Source organism: Heterodontus francisci, chromosome 21, assembly GCF_036365525.1.
Source record: "Heterodontus francisci isolate sHetFra1 chromosome 21, sHetFra1.hap1, whole genome shotgun sequence".
In the NCBI taxonomy this organism is placed as follows: domain Eukaryota; kingdom Metazoa; phylum Chordata; class Chondrichthyes; order Heterodontiformes; family Heterodontidae; genus Heterodontus; species Heterodontus francisci.
Window position 1 is genome coordinate 82,674,523 of NC_090391.1, and position 14,682 is coordinate 82,689,204.

Sequence of the window (14,682 nt, forward strand, 5' to 3'; positions counted from 1 at the left end):
GGGCCAGTACATTTCTCGGTCATCCAGCTGTCATTTACTCCTTATTATTTGCCCCACTGTTTTTTGGCCTGTGCTAACCCACCCCCACCACCGTCAGTGTATTTCAGGGCATCCAGCTGTTGGTCAAATCTTGCTGACCGGCACCGCTGCAGTTTCCACTGTGTGCCCCCGCCCCCTTCCCCTGCCCACACTTCCCCAATCTGCCAGTGGTATTTCAGCTTCTGCAGCCTGGTGGTCACCTCTTGCCCATACGGGATAAATACTAAATTCATGGCTTGGAAACAGTGGGACCCGCGTCTGCGCTGCACTCAGATGTTTTGTCTATTCATTAATTGAATAAATGTTGTAATTGGATATTTCACGGCTCTCTTGAACTGTTCCCTGAATTTGGACTGAGTTGCCCCATAAATAAATGTGTTTGTGCAGCAACTTAAATTCAACAACATCCATGCGACTTCTAGGAAGATATATTCTGAATCTTTGTAATCCCTGGGATCTTTTCCTGCTATGAGAAAATATAGGAATTGTATAACATACAGCAAACACAGAAGTATGTAGCTTCCTGATATGGTGAAGAGTAAAATCGCAGACTTCCTTCTGCTCTCCATCTCTGGGTCACTGCATTTCTCTCCCTTGTTCTGCCCCTTCAGCCCCTTACGGACTCGACTAGCCACTAAAATGTGCCTGACAGTCAGAGCATTGAGGAGCAAAATTAAAGTGAATGGGAGCAATGGGGTTAAAACCATATCAAACTGACCAAATCCCACCCATCCAGGATCAGTACGATAGCTTTGACTTGGATAACACAACCACGCTATATTGTCAATTATTTTAGCAGGTTTATATACAAAGTAGTAAGGGATGTTTTCCAAACACAGCAGAATGCAAGTTGTTAGTAGCACCATAGCTGCAGTTTGTTTCGTGCAATATTTTGTTTTCAGCTTCTGGCAACAAATTGCCACAAATCGATCAAAGGTGAAAGTGACGGTGAACCAGACGGAACAGTCTGAGGCTGAACGTTTCAGGACCGCAATAACGCTGCACACAGCGGCGATTTCCAGGAAAGATCCAGGGAAGTAATAATAACTGATCTTGAATAGTATGACGCCAGTTATAATGACCAGTAGATCCCCCATCGCCATGGCAACCAGGTAGCGAGTCGTGCAGGAGGAGAGTCCACACTTCCCCTGCGACAGGATCACAATCGCCACTAAATTAACTTTAAGGAAGATAAAGGGTAAGAGACGGGAAATTACTGATCAAGCATTCTGCATGTCTGACCCAGACATTACAGGCAGGAATTTATCAACTCAAACAGGTGGGTTGTGGACTGGTCATAGGTTAAAATTAAAAACACAAACCTCAACTCCAACTCCAACCAAACTTTTATCCACCCACTAAACATAAAAGTAAAATACTGCAGATGCTGGAAATCTGAAATGCAAACTGAAATATTGGAAATACTCAGCAGGTCCGACAGCATCTGCAGAGAGAGAAACTGAATTAACGTTTCAGGGCAGTGACCTTTCATCAGAACTAGCAAAGGATAAAAATGTAATAGGTTTTAAGCAAATGAAGCAGGGGTGGGGCAAATTAGAACAAAAGGGAATGTGTTGATAGGACAGAGGGTCACAGAGTATAGCTGACAAGAAGGTCATGGAGCAAAGGCAAAGGGTGTGTTTCCAATGATCCACCCCTTCCGTGTTTATGGGAGTCGGAACAGGGGATGAGCAGCCAGCTGTTCCCAGGACGGGGGTTGGGACATTAAATGTTTCACTGAGGATGGAAGTCTCTGATATAATCTGTTTTTCAGGGTTAACTTTGACCAGCAGCGTTACCCACCAATACCCCACGATACATACAAAGACACTCGGGATTGGAATCGGAACTGCACCCCCCTCCCCCCCGCCCCCCCACGCCTGGGATCGGATCACCTACCCTCGGATCACAACCCACTTTCCCCGTGGACAGAGCCCACCATTCCCCGAGATTCGACTACATCCGCACAGATCGGACCTCACCACCCCGGGGATTCGACCCTACCACATCTCGGTCGGACATCCCCTGATGGGACCACCCACCGCCTCAGAACTCCTCACCCAGCTTCAGAATGCACAGCCTGTTCAGAGAAGCAGGTTCCTTCAGCGTGTTTTTTAGAAACCAAGCTTGTCAATCAGGTTGATTTAGATTAGATTAGATGAGATTAGAGATACAGCACTGAAACAATCCCTTCGGCCCACCGAGTCTGTGCCGACCATCAACCACCCATTTATACTAATCCGACACTAATCTCATATTCCTACCAAACATCCCCATCTGTCCCGATATTTCCCTACCACCTACCTGTACTAGTGACAATTTATAACGGCCAATTTACCTACCAACCTGCAAGTCTTTTTGGCTTGTGGGAGGAAACCGAAGCACCCGGAGAAAACCCACGCAGACACAGGGAGAACTTGCAAACTCCACACAGGCAGTACCCAGAATCGAACCCGGTTCCCTGGACTTCAGGGAGGGTATAATGTCAATAATAAAAGAGGCTGCCTATGGAGTTATGAAACTCGTGCTCCGCTCCGTACCTATGCCATTCATCCCTGTCAATATCCAGGCCAAGTTATTGGTGCAAACGCAAAATACTGAAACAGCTGCATATCTGGAAAAAAAAGTTAGGAAGATATTGAAAACTGTCAGAAGGTTGTTGCTAGAATATGGAGGTTGGTGACCTAGATGCTGAGGGCAAGCAAAACCTTATTGTTGTTCTAACAGTGAAGGGAAGAGTCAAAACAATAAGGCGGGAAATGAAGTGGACACGTTTGAGGGCCCTGTTAAATTCAATGGCGGGAAATCATCTGCTGAGGAACAACGAAGACATTTCAAAAGCACTGATGTCGAAGGTAGTATCGCTAGAAAAGAAGAAATGGAGGTGGTGAAACTGAAAACTAGGAGAGTGGAACAGAGCCTATGCAAAAAGTGTGTGAATAAGTATAATCAAGATAGCTGTGGCAGTTGGTGGGATCGTAGCAGATGTTGGTGGGCAGCCAGTTCCTGAAATAGAGTTAGGAAAATTGAGGAAGGGAAGGTAAATGTCAGAGACGGACCATGCGAAGATGAAAGAGGGATAGAAATTTGAAGCAAAGTTGATCAAATTTACCAATTCACGCTAAAATAGAAATTGAACAGCATAGTCATCAGAGGAAAAAAACAAAAAGAAAAACAAGCAAAGAAGGCGACCTGTGTAGTATTGAAGGAAAGAATTATCCATATCTTCTACAGAAAGGCATCACAGCCAGGGCCCATACAGGATCCCATAGCGACACCAAGTAAGTGTGGAATATCCCAATGTTAGATCCGTGGTTCACACATCTACAATTTACAACAGTGTCCATGCACAGTGATCAGGATCATGATCTTGCTCTGGTTTTAATTCCCAGACCGGAGATGGTGAGAAACAGTGAGGTTCCAGTGAGGATGGCTATTGACCAGAACAAAATGAATCAATTCGAAATTGGGCCCTCAGAATGTACCAGGAGGAGACGTTGGACGGAAAACTGCGGAGCAAATTTCTCATGGTGTCTGTCAGACAAGATGTCATCCGCTGTGATTTTAAGGATAGCTTGGATTTACTGGGCTTTGGATCAGACAGGGGCAGACTGCCATGGACAGACTTTAAATGGATTTCTGGAGCGTAGATGTGAGCACAGAAGGAAGGAAGTCTCGTGTGTTGTGGGACACTCGGGCAGAATGAACTAATGAATGAGGATTCAGAGACTAAACAAGGAAGAGAGATCTCTGAGGGGAGGAACTAAACTCTCAAGCAATAATGACTAAATTAAAATCAAAATTTCAAGGCATAAATAAAGTGGGGAGAGATTTGATAAAGTAATCAAAGAGACGGTGAACCAATCATCAGTAATCTCAAAACCGGTGGAACTAGGAGATGAACAGTAGAATGGAGAGGTAGATGGCTACAAATACAGAAAACAGCGAGTAGAGCTTCAAGGTCTTTACCTAGATTGAATCATTCGATAAGGGATATTCAACAAGCACTGACGGTGGAACCAGTGTAATTCACAAATCACTTAATTGACAGGGCCTCAGGATGTAGAAGCACCAGTTCAAAAGAGACAATAAAATACACATTGCAAGCACAATACAGAGGAAGAGGGCGACAGAATACCTGAATAGATTAATAAACTTGCACAATGGGCATTCAAATGCTGCAATTGTGCACATTTAGGATAAGACCGCCACAGGAATAATGATTACTTTATTTGTACCTGATGAAGGATAGTATTGACTTGGGGGGATGCAACAAGATGCTTCACGAGATACATTACTGGGTTCAGAGGATTGTTGACTGAGGACAGCTTGATTCGAATGGTCTTATATTCTCTAGAGTTCAGAAGAATGACAAATGAACTGACTGAAATATGTAAGATTCTGAGAGGGTTTGAAATAGTAGATGAGAGGTTAATTCCCCTGAGCGGAAACTCTAGAAATAGGGGCCATAGTTTCAGAATAAGGGGGCCAAAATGTCGCACTGAGATGAGGATACATTTATTCACTCAGAAGTTTGAGAATCTTTGAAATTGTCTACCACTGACTGTTGTCGATATTCAGTCATTGTGAATATGCAAGACAGAGGTCTATATATCTTTCAAATCTAAGAGAAGTTACATAGACACGAACATACAAACTTCAGAATAGGCAGCAGAAGTAAGCTATTCGACCCCTGAGCCCTGCTCCAACAGCCAGCAAGATCATGGCAGATCTGTTTGTGTTTCGAATTTCACACTCCCATCTCCCCCTGATAACGTTTGAATCCCTTGCCTAACAATAATCTGTTCTACCTTCTCCTTAAACATAGTCAATGAACCCGCCTCCACCATATTCTGACGCAGAGAGTTCTAAAGTCGCACATCTGCCTGAGAGCAAAAAACATTACTCTCCTCGTCTTTGTCCCCAAAAGGGCGACCCCTAATTTTGAAACAGTGCCCCCTAGTTCTGACTCACCCACAAGAGGAAATATCCTCTCCAAATCCACCTAGACAGCTCAGGATCTTATAAACTTAAATCAAGTCTCCTGTCCCTCTTCTATTCTCCAGTGAAAACAAGCCCAGTCTGTGCAGACTTTCTTCATAAGACAACCCGCAAATTCCCGGTATCAATCTAGGAAACCTCCTCTGAACCATGCATTTGCATGCTTCCTGAAATAAGGAGACCAAAACTGCACACAATAATCGACATGTGGTCTCACCAATGCCATGTATAACTGTAGAATAACATTCTTGTTTTCATTTTAAATTCCTTTTGTAAAGAAGAATAGAATTCCATTAACCTTCTTTATTGCCTGCTGTAGACTAACTTTTTGTGTCTCCTACACCAGAACACTTAGATCGCTGTGCACTTCGGAATGATGCAATTGTTCTCCGTTTCAGTAATGCTCTGCATTTTTATTCTTCTTTCCAAAGTGAACAGCTTCGCAAATTCCCACATTATACTTCATCTGACATATTTTTGGCCATTTACTCAATCCATCGATATCGGTCTGCAACCTCCATATGTCCTCTTCACAACATACATTCCTACCTATCTTTGTGTCATCGGCAAACTTAGCCAAATGCTATTGCTCCCCTCATCTAAGTCATTGATGCAAATTGTAAAACTGTAAGGCCCGAGCACAGATCGCTGCAGGACTCCATTCATCACATCCTGTAAATCAGAAAAGGGCCCATTTATGCATACTCTCCGTTTTCTGCAAGCCAGTCAACCTTCCATCCTTACTAATATGTTACCCCCTTCACCATGACCTCCTACCTTGTGCAATAACCTTTTATGAGGCACCTTGTCAAATTCCTTCTGAAATTCAAAGTACAGTACGTAATCGGCTCCCCTTTATCCACAACACATTTTACTCCTTCAAAGAATTCCAATAAATTGGTTAAGCTCGATTTCCCTTTCACAAAACCATGCAGTCTATTCGTGTTTACCCTGAGTTTTTCAAGTGTCCAGCTGCAAACTCCTTAATAATCGATTCTAGCACCTTTCCGACGACAGACGTCAAGGTTATAGGCTTATAGTTACCTGTTTTCTGAATCCCCGACCTCCCCCACCCCGCCCCCCCCCCCCATCCCACCGCCCAATTATATTGGCAATTGCATTGTGTGGGAATTTCCAGTAGAGGTTGTAGATCAGCCATGATCGTAATCAATTACAGACCAGTTTTGAGGGGGAAAACGATTTCATCCTGCTCCTATTTCATAAATTTCATTCTTATTTCATTCATTATTAAGAATAAAACTCAGAATATATTCTGGCAGCAGATGTAGGAAAAAGTAACTTCCAGCTGAACAGCGTGAGGACCTGATAGTGAAAGAAAACATCGCCAATCAGTACAATTACAAACTCAAAATCTGACAGCTCCCTCATCACACTTTCAAATCGCATTTCCTCATCAGAAGTATAATGTCAATTTCATCAGTTCGTTCTGTGGATTTTTTTACTCTCACCACATACTCTTCCTCTCCTTTAATTCTTTCTCCATCTCCTTCCAGCTTTCGTAGAAACATAGAAAATAGGAGCAGGAGTAGGCCATTCGGTCCTTTGAGCCTTCTCCACCATTCATTATGATCATGGCTGATCATCCAACTCAGGAACCTGTTCCCGCTTTCGCACCATACCCATTTGATCCCTTTAGACCGAAGATCTATATCTAACATCTTCTTGAACATATACAATGTTTTGGCCTCGACTGCTTTCTGTGGTAGCGGATTCCACAGGCTTACCACTCTCTGGGTGAAGAAATTTCTCCTCATCTCAGTCCCATCTCATTTCCTGCTCCATCTTATCTGTATCACTCGTCTCTGCATCTGTACTCACTGTCTGTTACTCTCTTAGTTATTCTTTCCCATCCCAGTCATCGAAAAGTCCTCTGTTTGCATTCTGTTCATTATCCCACAGTCAATCGACATATCCCTTTGCCAGGTTGCTAAATAATTAAGTATCTGTGATGATTTGCATATCTCTACAGGTAACACAAATCTCCTCCAGTTTACCGACACTGTACTCTTCATCTATGATGCAGAGAATAAACAGAATCAAAAGCCTCTTCCAGACACATCTCACAATTATTGAAATTCCTCCTCTTCGAAGGATAAAACACAGCACTAAATGGCAATACTGTTCACCGAACACCATCATCACCGCTGCAACTTACAATTTAAAAATAATATTTATAGATACAGCACTGAAACAGGCCCTCGGCCCACCGAGTCTGTGACGACCAAGAGCCACCAATGTCTACTAACCCTACAGTAATCTCATATTCTCTACTTCCTACCTACACTCGGAGCAATTTACAATGGCCAATTTACCTATCACCTGCAAGTCTTTGGCGGTGGAATGAAACCGGAGCACCTGGCGAAAACCCACACGGCCACAGGGAGAACTTGCAAACTCCGCACAGGCAGTACCCAGAATTGAACCCTGGTTCCTGGAGTTGTGAGGCTGTGGTGCTAACCACTGCGCCACTGTACCGCCCATCCACCGATAAATAGAAGAACTCATGATTCCCACAGATACAATGTAAACTGATGAATCGCAACAATGTTTTCCATTTTAAGAGGTAGCACATTGACAATGAATTCATGCACAGTGAAACAGAGAAGGAAATGTGAAAGAGTCAGCAGCAAATTCAGTTTATTTGAAAGGCATCTGATGCAGTACCTGTCGCACACACAATGAAATAATATTCCATAACAGTGATAACCAAAAAATAGATTGAAATCCCAGTTAATTGAACGATGTCAATGTGCAGGAAGGACATTTTGTTGCTCCTTGAAATACAGAGTTGTTGAGCTGTCCCATTATCATTCATGGAACATGAATTCATGAAGATATTCCAGGACAGGTCAGTCTCACAAAATAAAACCTTTAACAGCTCATCTGTTTCCTGCTCTTAGCCCAGGCACAAGATTCCAATACATTCAGTGCAGAGAACAAAAAAGAACAGCAACATTACCATGGTTGGGCATCATTACTATAATATTGCTGTTGCTGCAAGACTGAAATTGAAGACACTGAGTACATCCCATTATTCAATGGCTGGAACAGCTCTGGCATCTTTGTAAACCTCACAGTGCGAATTAGTACCGAGTGCAGTAGCACACCCAACATCGTTCTCTACCATAAATGGATGAGGTAACGGCATACCAGTAACTCCAACAGCTGCAAGAATAGGATCGTAAATTTCTTCTATCTGATGGAATACTGCACGTCCCATGTCTGTGAGCAGCAGCAACGTCTGCTGGTCTGGAAGCTAAAGCTTGGGAAGGTACTCTGAGCTGCTCCACTCTAGTGCCCTCATTTAAAATGTGCATAGGTCTCCAATGACACAGCGAGACCCCTGATCATTGCTATTAGTTACACTCACTTGAACAAACATATTAAATCAGCATCTTTGATTATGATAGAAATATTTAGTCGCATAAAATAATAACATTTATCGCATGATAATGAGCAGCCGTGCTTACACTTTTCACAGATGAGTGTACTGAACATATTCAGTTCCGACAATTTAATTATGAATGTTATTGATTTCTTCGCCGTGTACACTGAAGTCAGGGGCATAGTCTGACCTGTTCCTCTGTTCCTGCAGTTTCCGAGCTGAAATATAAAATTTGAGTTTCTGATATAGGGCAGTTAAATGTCACATTCAGAATTTCAGCCAAGAACTTATTGGGTGTGATATTAAGGAGCGGATATCGAATGTATCCCACAGATATTCCTCCCTATGTTATTTAATACACCTTATTATCCAACTTTGGTTAATGGCTCCAGTAATATTAGAACGGTGTCTCCTCCTAACTCTATTCATCCAGCTCACCCCTGCCCAGCCTCCCAACCTCCACGTTCCATCAATGCCAACTGATGCAGAACTCTGCTGTCCATGTCCAGCCCTCAGGAACTCCCACTGTCCCATGACCCTCACCTTCACTGAACCACATAGATTCTGAGTCCCGCAAAACCTTAAATTTAAAATTCATATCCTTCAGTTAAAATCACTCCTTGTACTCACTCATCGACATCGCCAGCCTCTCCTTCAAAATTGCAGAAAACCCACCTCTGATCTTCCCCGACCTCTGAGACTGCTCCTTTCTTTTCATCTCTGCAGGCTGCAGTCTGGCGACATCATCTACGAAAGCTTCCACACGTGTGTTAACAGTACCCTGCTCCAGCTCTCCACTTACTCAGCCTTATCAAACATTTCCATTATTTTTTCTTGGAATGTGAGCGGCGTTGGCAAGGCCAACATGAATTGCACATTTGAGGAAGTGGTGATTATCTGCCCTCTTGAAACACTGCAGTCTGTGTTCTGTAGTTAGACCCACAGTACATTCAGGGACAGAGTTACAGAATTTAGGCCCAGCGACAATGAAGGATCAGTGATATGTTATTTAATGACATGTCAGGATGGTTTGTGCCTTTGAAAGGAACTTGAAGGTGTTGATGTTCCCATGTGCCTGCTGCCGTTGTCCTTCTAGTTTGTAGATGTTGCTGGTTTGGAAGGTGCTGTCAAAGCAGCCATAGGTGAGATGCTGGACTGTGCTGGCACTGTTTGCTTGCGGATGGTGCAAATGCTTAAGGTTGTGGACGGGTTGCCAAAAAAAATCTGTTGCTTTGTCCTGGATGGTGTCTGGGTTCTTGAGTGGCATTTGAGCTGCACTCATCCAGGCAAGTGGAGACGTGTTGGACGTGTGTTGGAGATATTGCCAGGCAATGGGGAGTGAGGAGGTGGGACCACAGACTTTGATCTACCTTTGTAGCCGCAGTTCATATGTGGCTGATCCAGGTATCTTTCTGATCAATGGTGCTCACCAGGACGAATAAAGTGGGGGATTCAGTAACAGTAACACCATTGAATGTCAAGGGAAGATGGTTAGATATTCTCCTGTTGGTGATGGTCATTGCCTGCAATTGTGCGACAAGAATCTTACTTGCCATTTATCAGCCTAAACCTGAATGTTGTCCAGGTCTTGCTGCCTGTGAGCATGTACGATGAATGTTCTTCAACACTCTGCAATCATCAGTGAACATCTCCGCTTCTAAGATACTATTGGAGGGAATGTCATTGATGGAACAGCTAAGGATGCTTGGGCCTAGGAACTACGTTGAGGAATTACCAATGTCCGGGGATGGGATACTGGTCCTCCAAAAACCACAAGAATCATCCTATCTTCTAAGTATGCCTCCAGCGAGTGGAGAGCTTTCCCATGATTCCCATTGACTTTAATTCTGCTCAGGCCCCTTGCTGTCACATTCAACTTAATGTCGCATTGATGTTAACAGAAGTCACGCTGACCTCACCTCCAGATTTCAACTATTTTATCCATGCTTGCCCCAAGGTTGTGCAGAGGCCTGGAGCTAGGGGGCTCTGGCAGATTGCAAACTGAACATCGGTGAGCAGGTTCTGCCTGAGTAAGTGTCGCTTGATCAAACATTCACTGACAACATCCATCACTTGCTGATGTTTAGAGTACACTGATTGGGTGGTAACAGGGTGGATTTGATATGTCCTGCTATTTGGACAGGGCATTTCGGGGCAATTTGCCACAGGCTGATGCCTTTGTTGCATTTTTATTGGAAAATCTTGGCGAAGTGCACAGCTAAGTCTTAGGTGCCTTCATCACGGGATATACCCAAGGATATTAAGGGAAGAGATTGCCGCGCCTTTGGCGATGATCTTTCCACCTTCACTATCCACTGGAGCAGTACCAGATGATTGGAGGGAGGCAAATGTTATTCCCTTGTTCAAGAAAGGGAATAGGGATAACCCTGGGAATTATAGACCATACAGTCTTACGTCGGTAATGGGAAAATTATTGGAGAGGATTCTGAGAGAAAGGATTTATGATTATTTGGAAAAGCATGGTTTGATTAGAGACAGTCAGCATGGCTTTGTCAGGGGCAGGTCATGCCTTATTGAATTCTTTGAAGATGTGACAAAACATATTGATGAAGGAAGAACAGTGGATGTGATGTATATGGATTTTAGCAAGGCGTTTTAGAAGGTAGGCTCATTCAGAAAGTAAGGAGGCATGGGATACAGGGAAATTTGGCTGCCTGGATACAGAATTGGCTGGCCCTTAGAAGACAGAACATAGAACATAGAACATTACAGTGCAGTACAAGCTCTTCAGCCCTCGATGTTGCGCCGACCTGTGAAACCATCTGACCTACACTATTCCGTTGTCATCCATATGTCTATCCAATGACCACTTAAATGCCCTTAAATTTGGCGAGTCTACTACTGTTGCAGGCAGGGCGTTCCACGCCCCTACTACTCTCTGTGTAAAGAAACTATCTCTGACATCTGTCCGATATCTATCACCCCTCAACGTAAAGCTATGTCCCCTCGTGTTTGCCATCACCATCCGAGGAAAAAGGCTCTCACTATCCACCCTGTCCAACCCTCTGATTATCTTATATGTCTCTATTAAGTCACCTCTTCTCCTCCTTCTCTCTAACGAAAACAACCTCAAGTCCCTCAGCCTTTCCTCGTAAGACCTTCCCTCCATACCAGGCAACATCCTAGTAAATCTCCTCTGCACCTTTTCCAAAGCTTCCACATCCTTCCAATAATGCGGTGACCAGAACTGCACGCAATACTCCAGGTGCGGCCGCACCAGAGTTCTGTACAGCAGCAGCATGACCTCGTGGCTCCGAAACTCGAACACCCTACGAATAAAAGCTAACACACCATATGCCTTCTTAACAGCTCTATTAACCTGGGTGGCAACTTTCAGGGATTTATGTACCTGAACACCAAGATCTCTCTGCTCATCTACACTACCAAGAATCTTCCCATTAGCCCAGTATTCTGCAATCCTGTTACTCCTTCCGAAGTGAATCACCTCACTCTTTTCCGCATTAAACTCCATTTGCCATCTCTCAGTCCAGCTCTGCAGCCTATCTATGTCCCTCTGTAACCTACAACATCCTTCGGCACTATCCACAACTCCACCGACCTTCGTGTCATCCGCAAATTTACTAACCCACCCTTCTACACCCTCATCCAGGTCATTTATAAAAATGACAAACAGCAGTGGCCCCGTCACAGATCCTTGCGGTACACCACTAGGAACTATACTCCAGGATGAACATTTACCATCAACCACCACCCTCTGTCTTCTTTCAGCTAGCCAATTTCTGATCCAAAGCACTAATTCACCTTCAATCACATACTTCAATATTTTCTGCAATAGCCTACCATGGGGAACTTTATCAAACGCCTTACTGAAATCTATATACACCACATCCACGGCTTTACCCTCATCCACCTGTTTGGTCACCTTGTCAGAAAACTCAATAACGTTTGTGAGACACGACCTACCCTTCACAAAACCGTGCTGACTATCTCTAATGAACTTATTCTTTTCAAGATGATTATAAATCCTATCTCTTATAACATTTTACAACATTTTACCCACAACCGAAGTAAGGCTCACAGGTCTATAATTACCAGGGCTGTCTCTACTCCCCTTCTTGAACAAGGGGACAACATTTGCGGTCCTCCAGTCTTCCAGCACTATTCCTGTCGACAATGACGACAGAAAGATCAATGACAAAGGCTCTGCAATCTCCTCCCTGGCTTCCCAGAGAATCCTAGGCTAAATCCCATCTGGCCCAGGGGACTTATCTATTTTCACACTTTCCAAACTTGCTAACACCTCCTCCTTGTGAACCTCAATCCCATCTAGCCTAGCAGTCTGTATCCCAGTATTCTCCTCGATAACATTTTCTTTCTCCACTGCAAATACTGACGAAAAATATTCATTTAACACTTCCCCTATCTCCTGCGATTCCACACACAACTTCCCACTGCTATCCTTGATTGGCCCTAACCTATCTCTAGTTATTCTTTTATTCCTGATATACCGATCGAAAGCCTTAGGGTTTTCTTTGATCCTATCAGCCAATGACTTCTGGTGTCCTCTCCTTTCTCTTCTTATCTCTCCCTTTAGATCCTTCCTGGCTAGCTTGTAACTCTCAAGCGCCCTGACTGAGCCTTCACGTCTCATCCGAACATAAGCCTTCTTCTTCCTCTTGACAAGCTGTTCAACTCCTTTAGCAAACCACGGCTCCCTCGCTCGACAACTTCCTCCCTGCCTGACAGGTACATACTTATCAAGGACACGCAGTAGCTGCTCCTTGAATAAGCTCCACATTTCGATTGTGCCCATCCCCTGCAGTGTCCTTCCCCATCCTGCGCATCCTAAATCTTGCCTAATCGCATCATAATTTCCTTTCCCCCAGTTATAATTCTTGCCCTGCTGTATATGCTTGTCCCTGCCCATCGCTAAACTAAACCTAACCGAATTGTGAGCACTATCACCAAAGTGCTCACCAACTTCTAAATCTAACACCTGGCCGGGTTCATTACCCAGTACCAAATCCAATGTGGCATCGCCCCTGGTTGGCCTGTCTGCATACTGTGTCAGAAAACCCTCCTGCACACACAGGACAAAAACAGACCCATCTAAAGTACTCGAATTATAGTATTTCCAGTCAATATTTGTAAAGTTAAAGTCCCCCATAACCACTACCCTGTTACTCTCGCTCCTGTCAAGAACCATCTTTGCTATCCTTTCCTCAACATCTCTGGAACTATTTGGAGGTCTATAGAAAACTCCCAACAGGGTGACCTCTCCTCTCCTGTTTCTAACCTCGGCCCATACTACCTCAGTAGACGAGTCCCCAAACGTCCTTTCTGCCGCTGTAATACTTTCCTTGATTAACAATGCCACCCCCCCCCTCTTTTACCATCTTCTCTGTTCTTCGTGAAACATCTAAATCCCGGAACCTGCAACATCCATTCCTGTCCCTGCTCTTCCCATGTCTCTGAAATGGCCACAACATCGAGATCCCAGGTACCAACCCATGCTGCAAGCTCACCCACCTTATTCCGGATGCTCCTGGCGTTGAAGTAGACACATTTTAAACCAAGCTCTTGCTTGCCAGTGCCCTCTTGTGTCCTTGTAACCTTATCCATGACCTCACTACTCTCAACATCCTGCACACTGGACCTACAATTTACGTTCCCATCCCCCTGCTGAATTTGTTTAAACCCCCCCGAAGAGCACTAGCAAATCTCCCCCCCAGGATATTCGTACTTCTCAGGTTCAGGTGAAGACCATACTGTTTGTAGAGGTCCCACCTACCTCAGAAAGAGCCCCAATTATCCAGGAAACCGAAACCCTCCCTCCTACACCATCCCTGCAGCCACGTGTTCAACTCTTCTCTCTCCCTATTTCTCACTTCGCTATCACGTGGCACGGGCAACAACCCAGAGATAACAACTCTGTTTGTTCTCGTTCTGAGCTTCCACCCTAGCTCCCTGAATTTCTGCCTTATATCCCCATCTGTCTTCCTACCTATGTCGTTGGTGCCGATGTGTACCACGACTTGAGGCTGCTCCCCCTCCCCCTTGAGATCCCAAAAACACGATCCGAGACATCATGTACCCTGGCACCTGGGAGTCAACACACCAACCGTGAGTCTCTATCGTTCCCACAAAACCTCCTATCTGTTCCCCTAACTATGGAGTCCCCAATGACTATTGCTCTGCTCCTCTTACCCCTTCCCTTCTGAGCAACAGGGACAGACTCTGTGCCAGAGACCTGC

The 14,682-nt window shown here is 44.4% G+C and overlaps 1 protein-coding gene across 1 annotated transcript; it reads right to left on the minus strand.

Annotated features, from left to right (window-relative positions):
- Window positions 1–308: 308 nt before the first annotated feature.
- LOC137381179 (probable G-protein coupled receptor 139) lies at window positions 309–2,592 on the minus strand. Its single transcript, XM_068053560.1, has 2 exons — window positions 2,580–2,592; window positions 309–1,219 (listed from the first exon to the last, which is right to left on the minus strand). Exons 1-2 carry the CDS (start codon window positions 2,590–2,592, stop codon window positions 309–311), a joined length of 924 nt encoding a protein of 307 aa, XP_067909661.1.
- Between the last annotated feature and the right edge of the window lie 12,090 nt (window positions 2,593–14,682).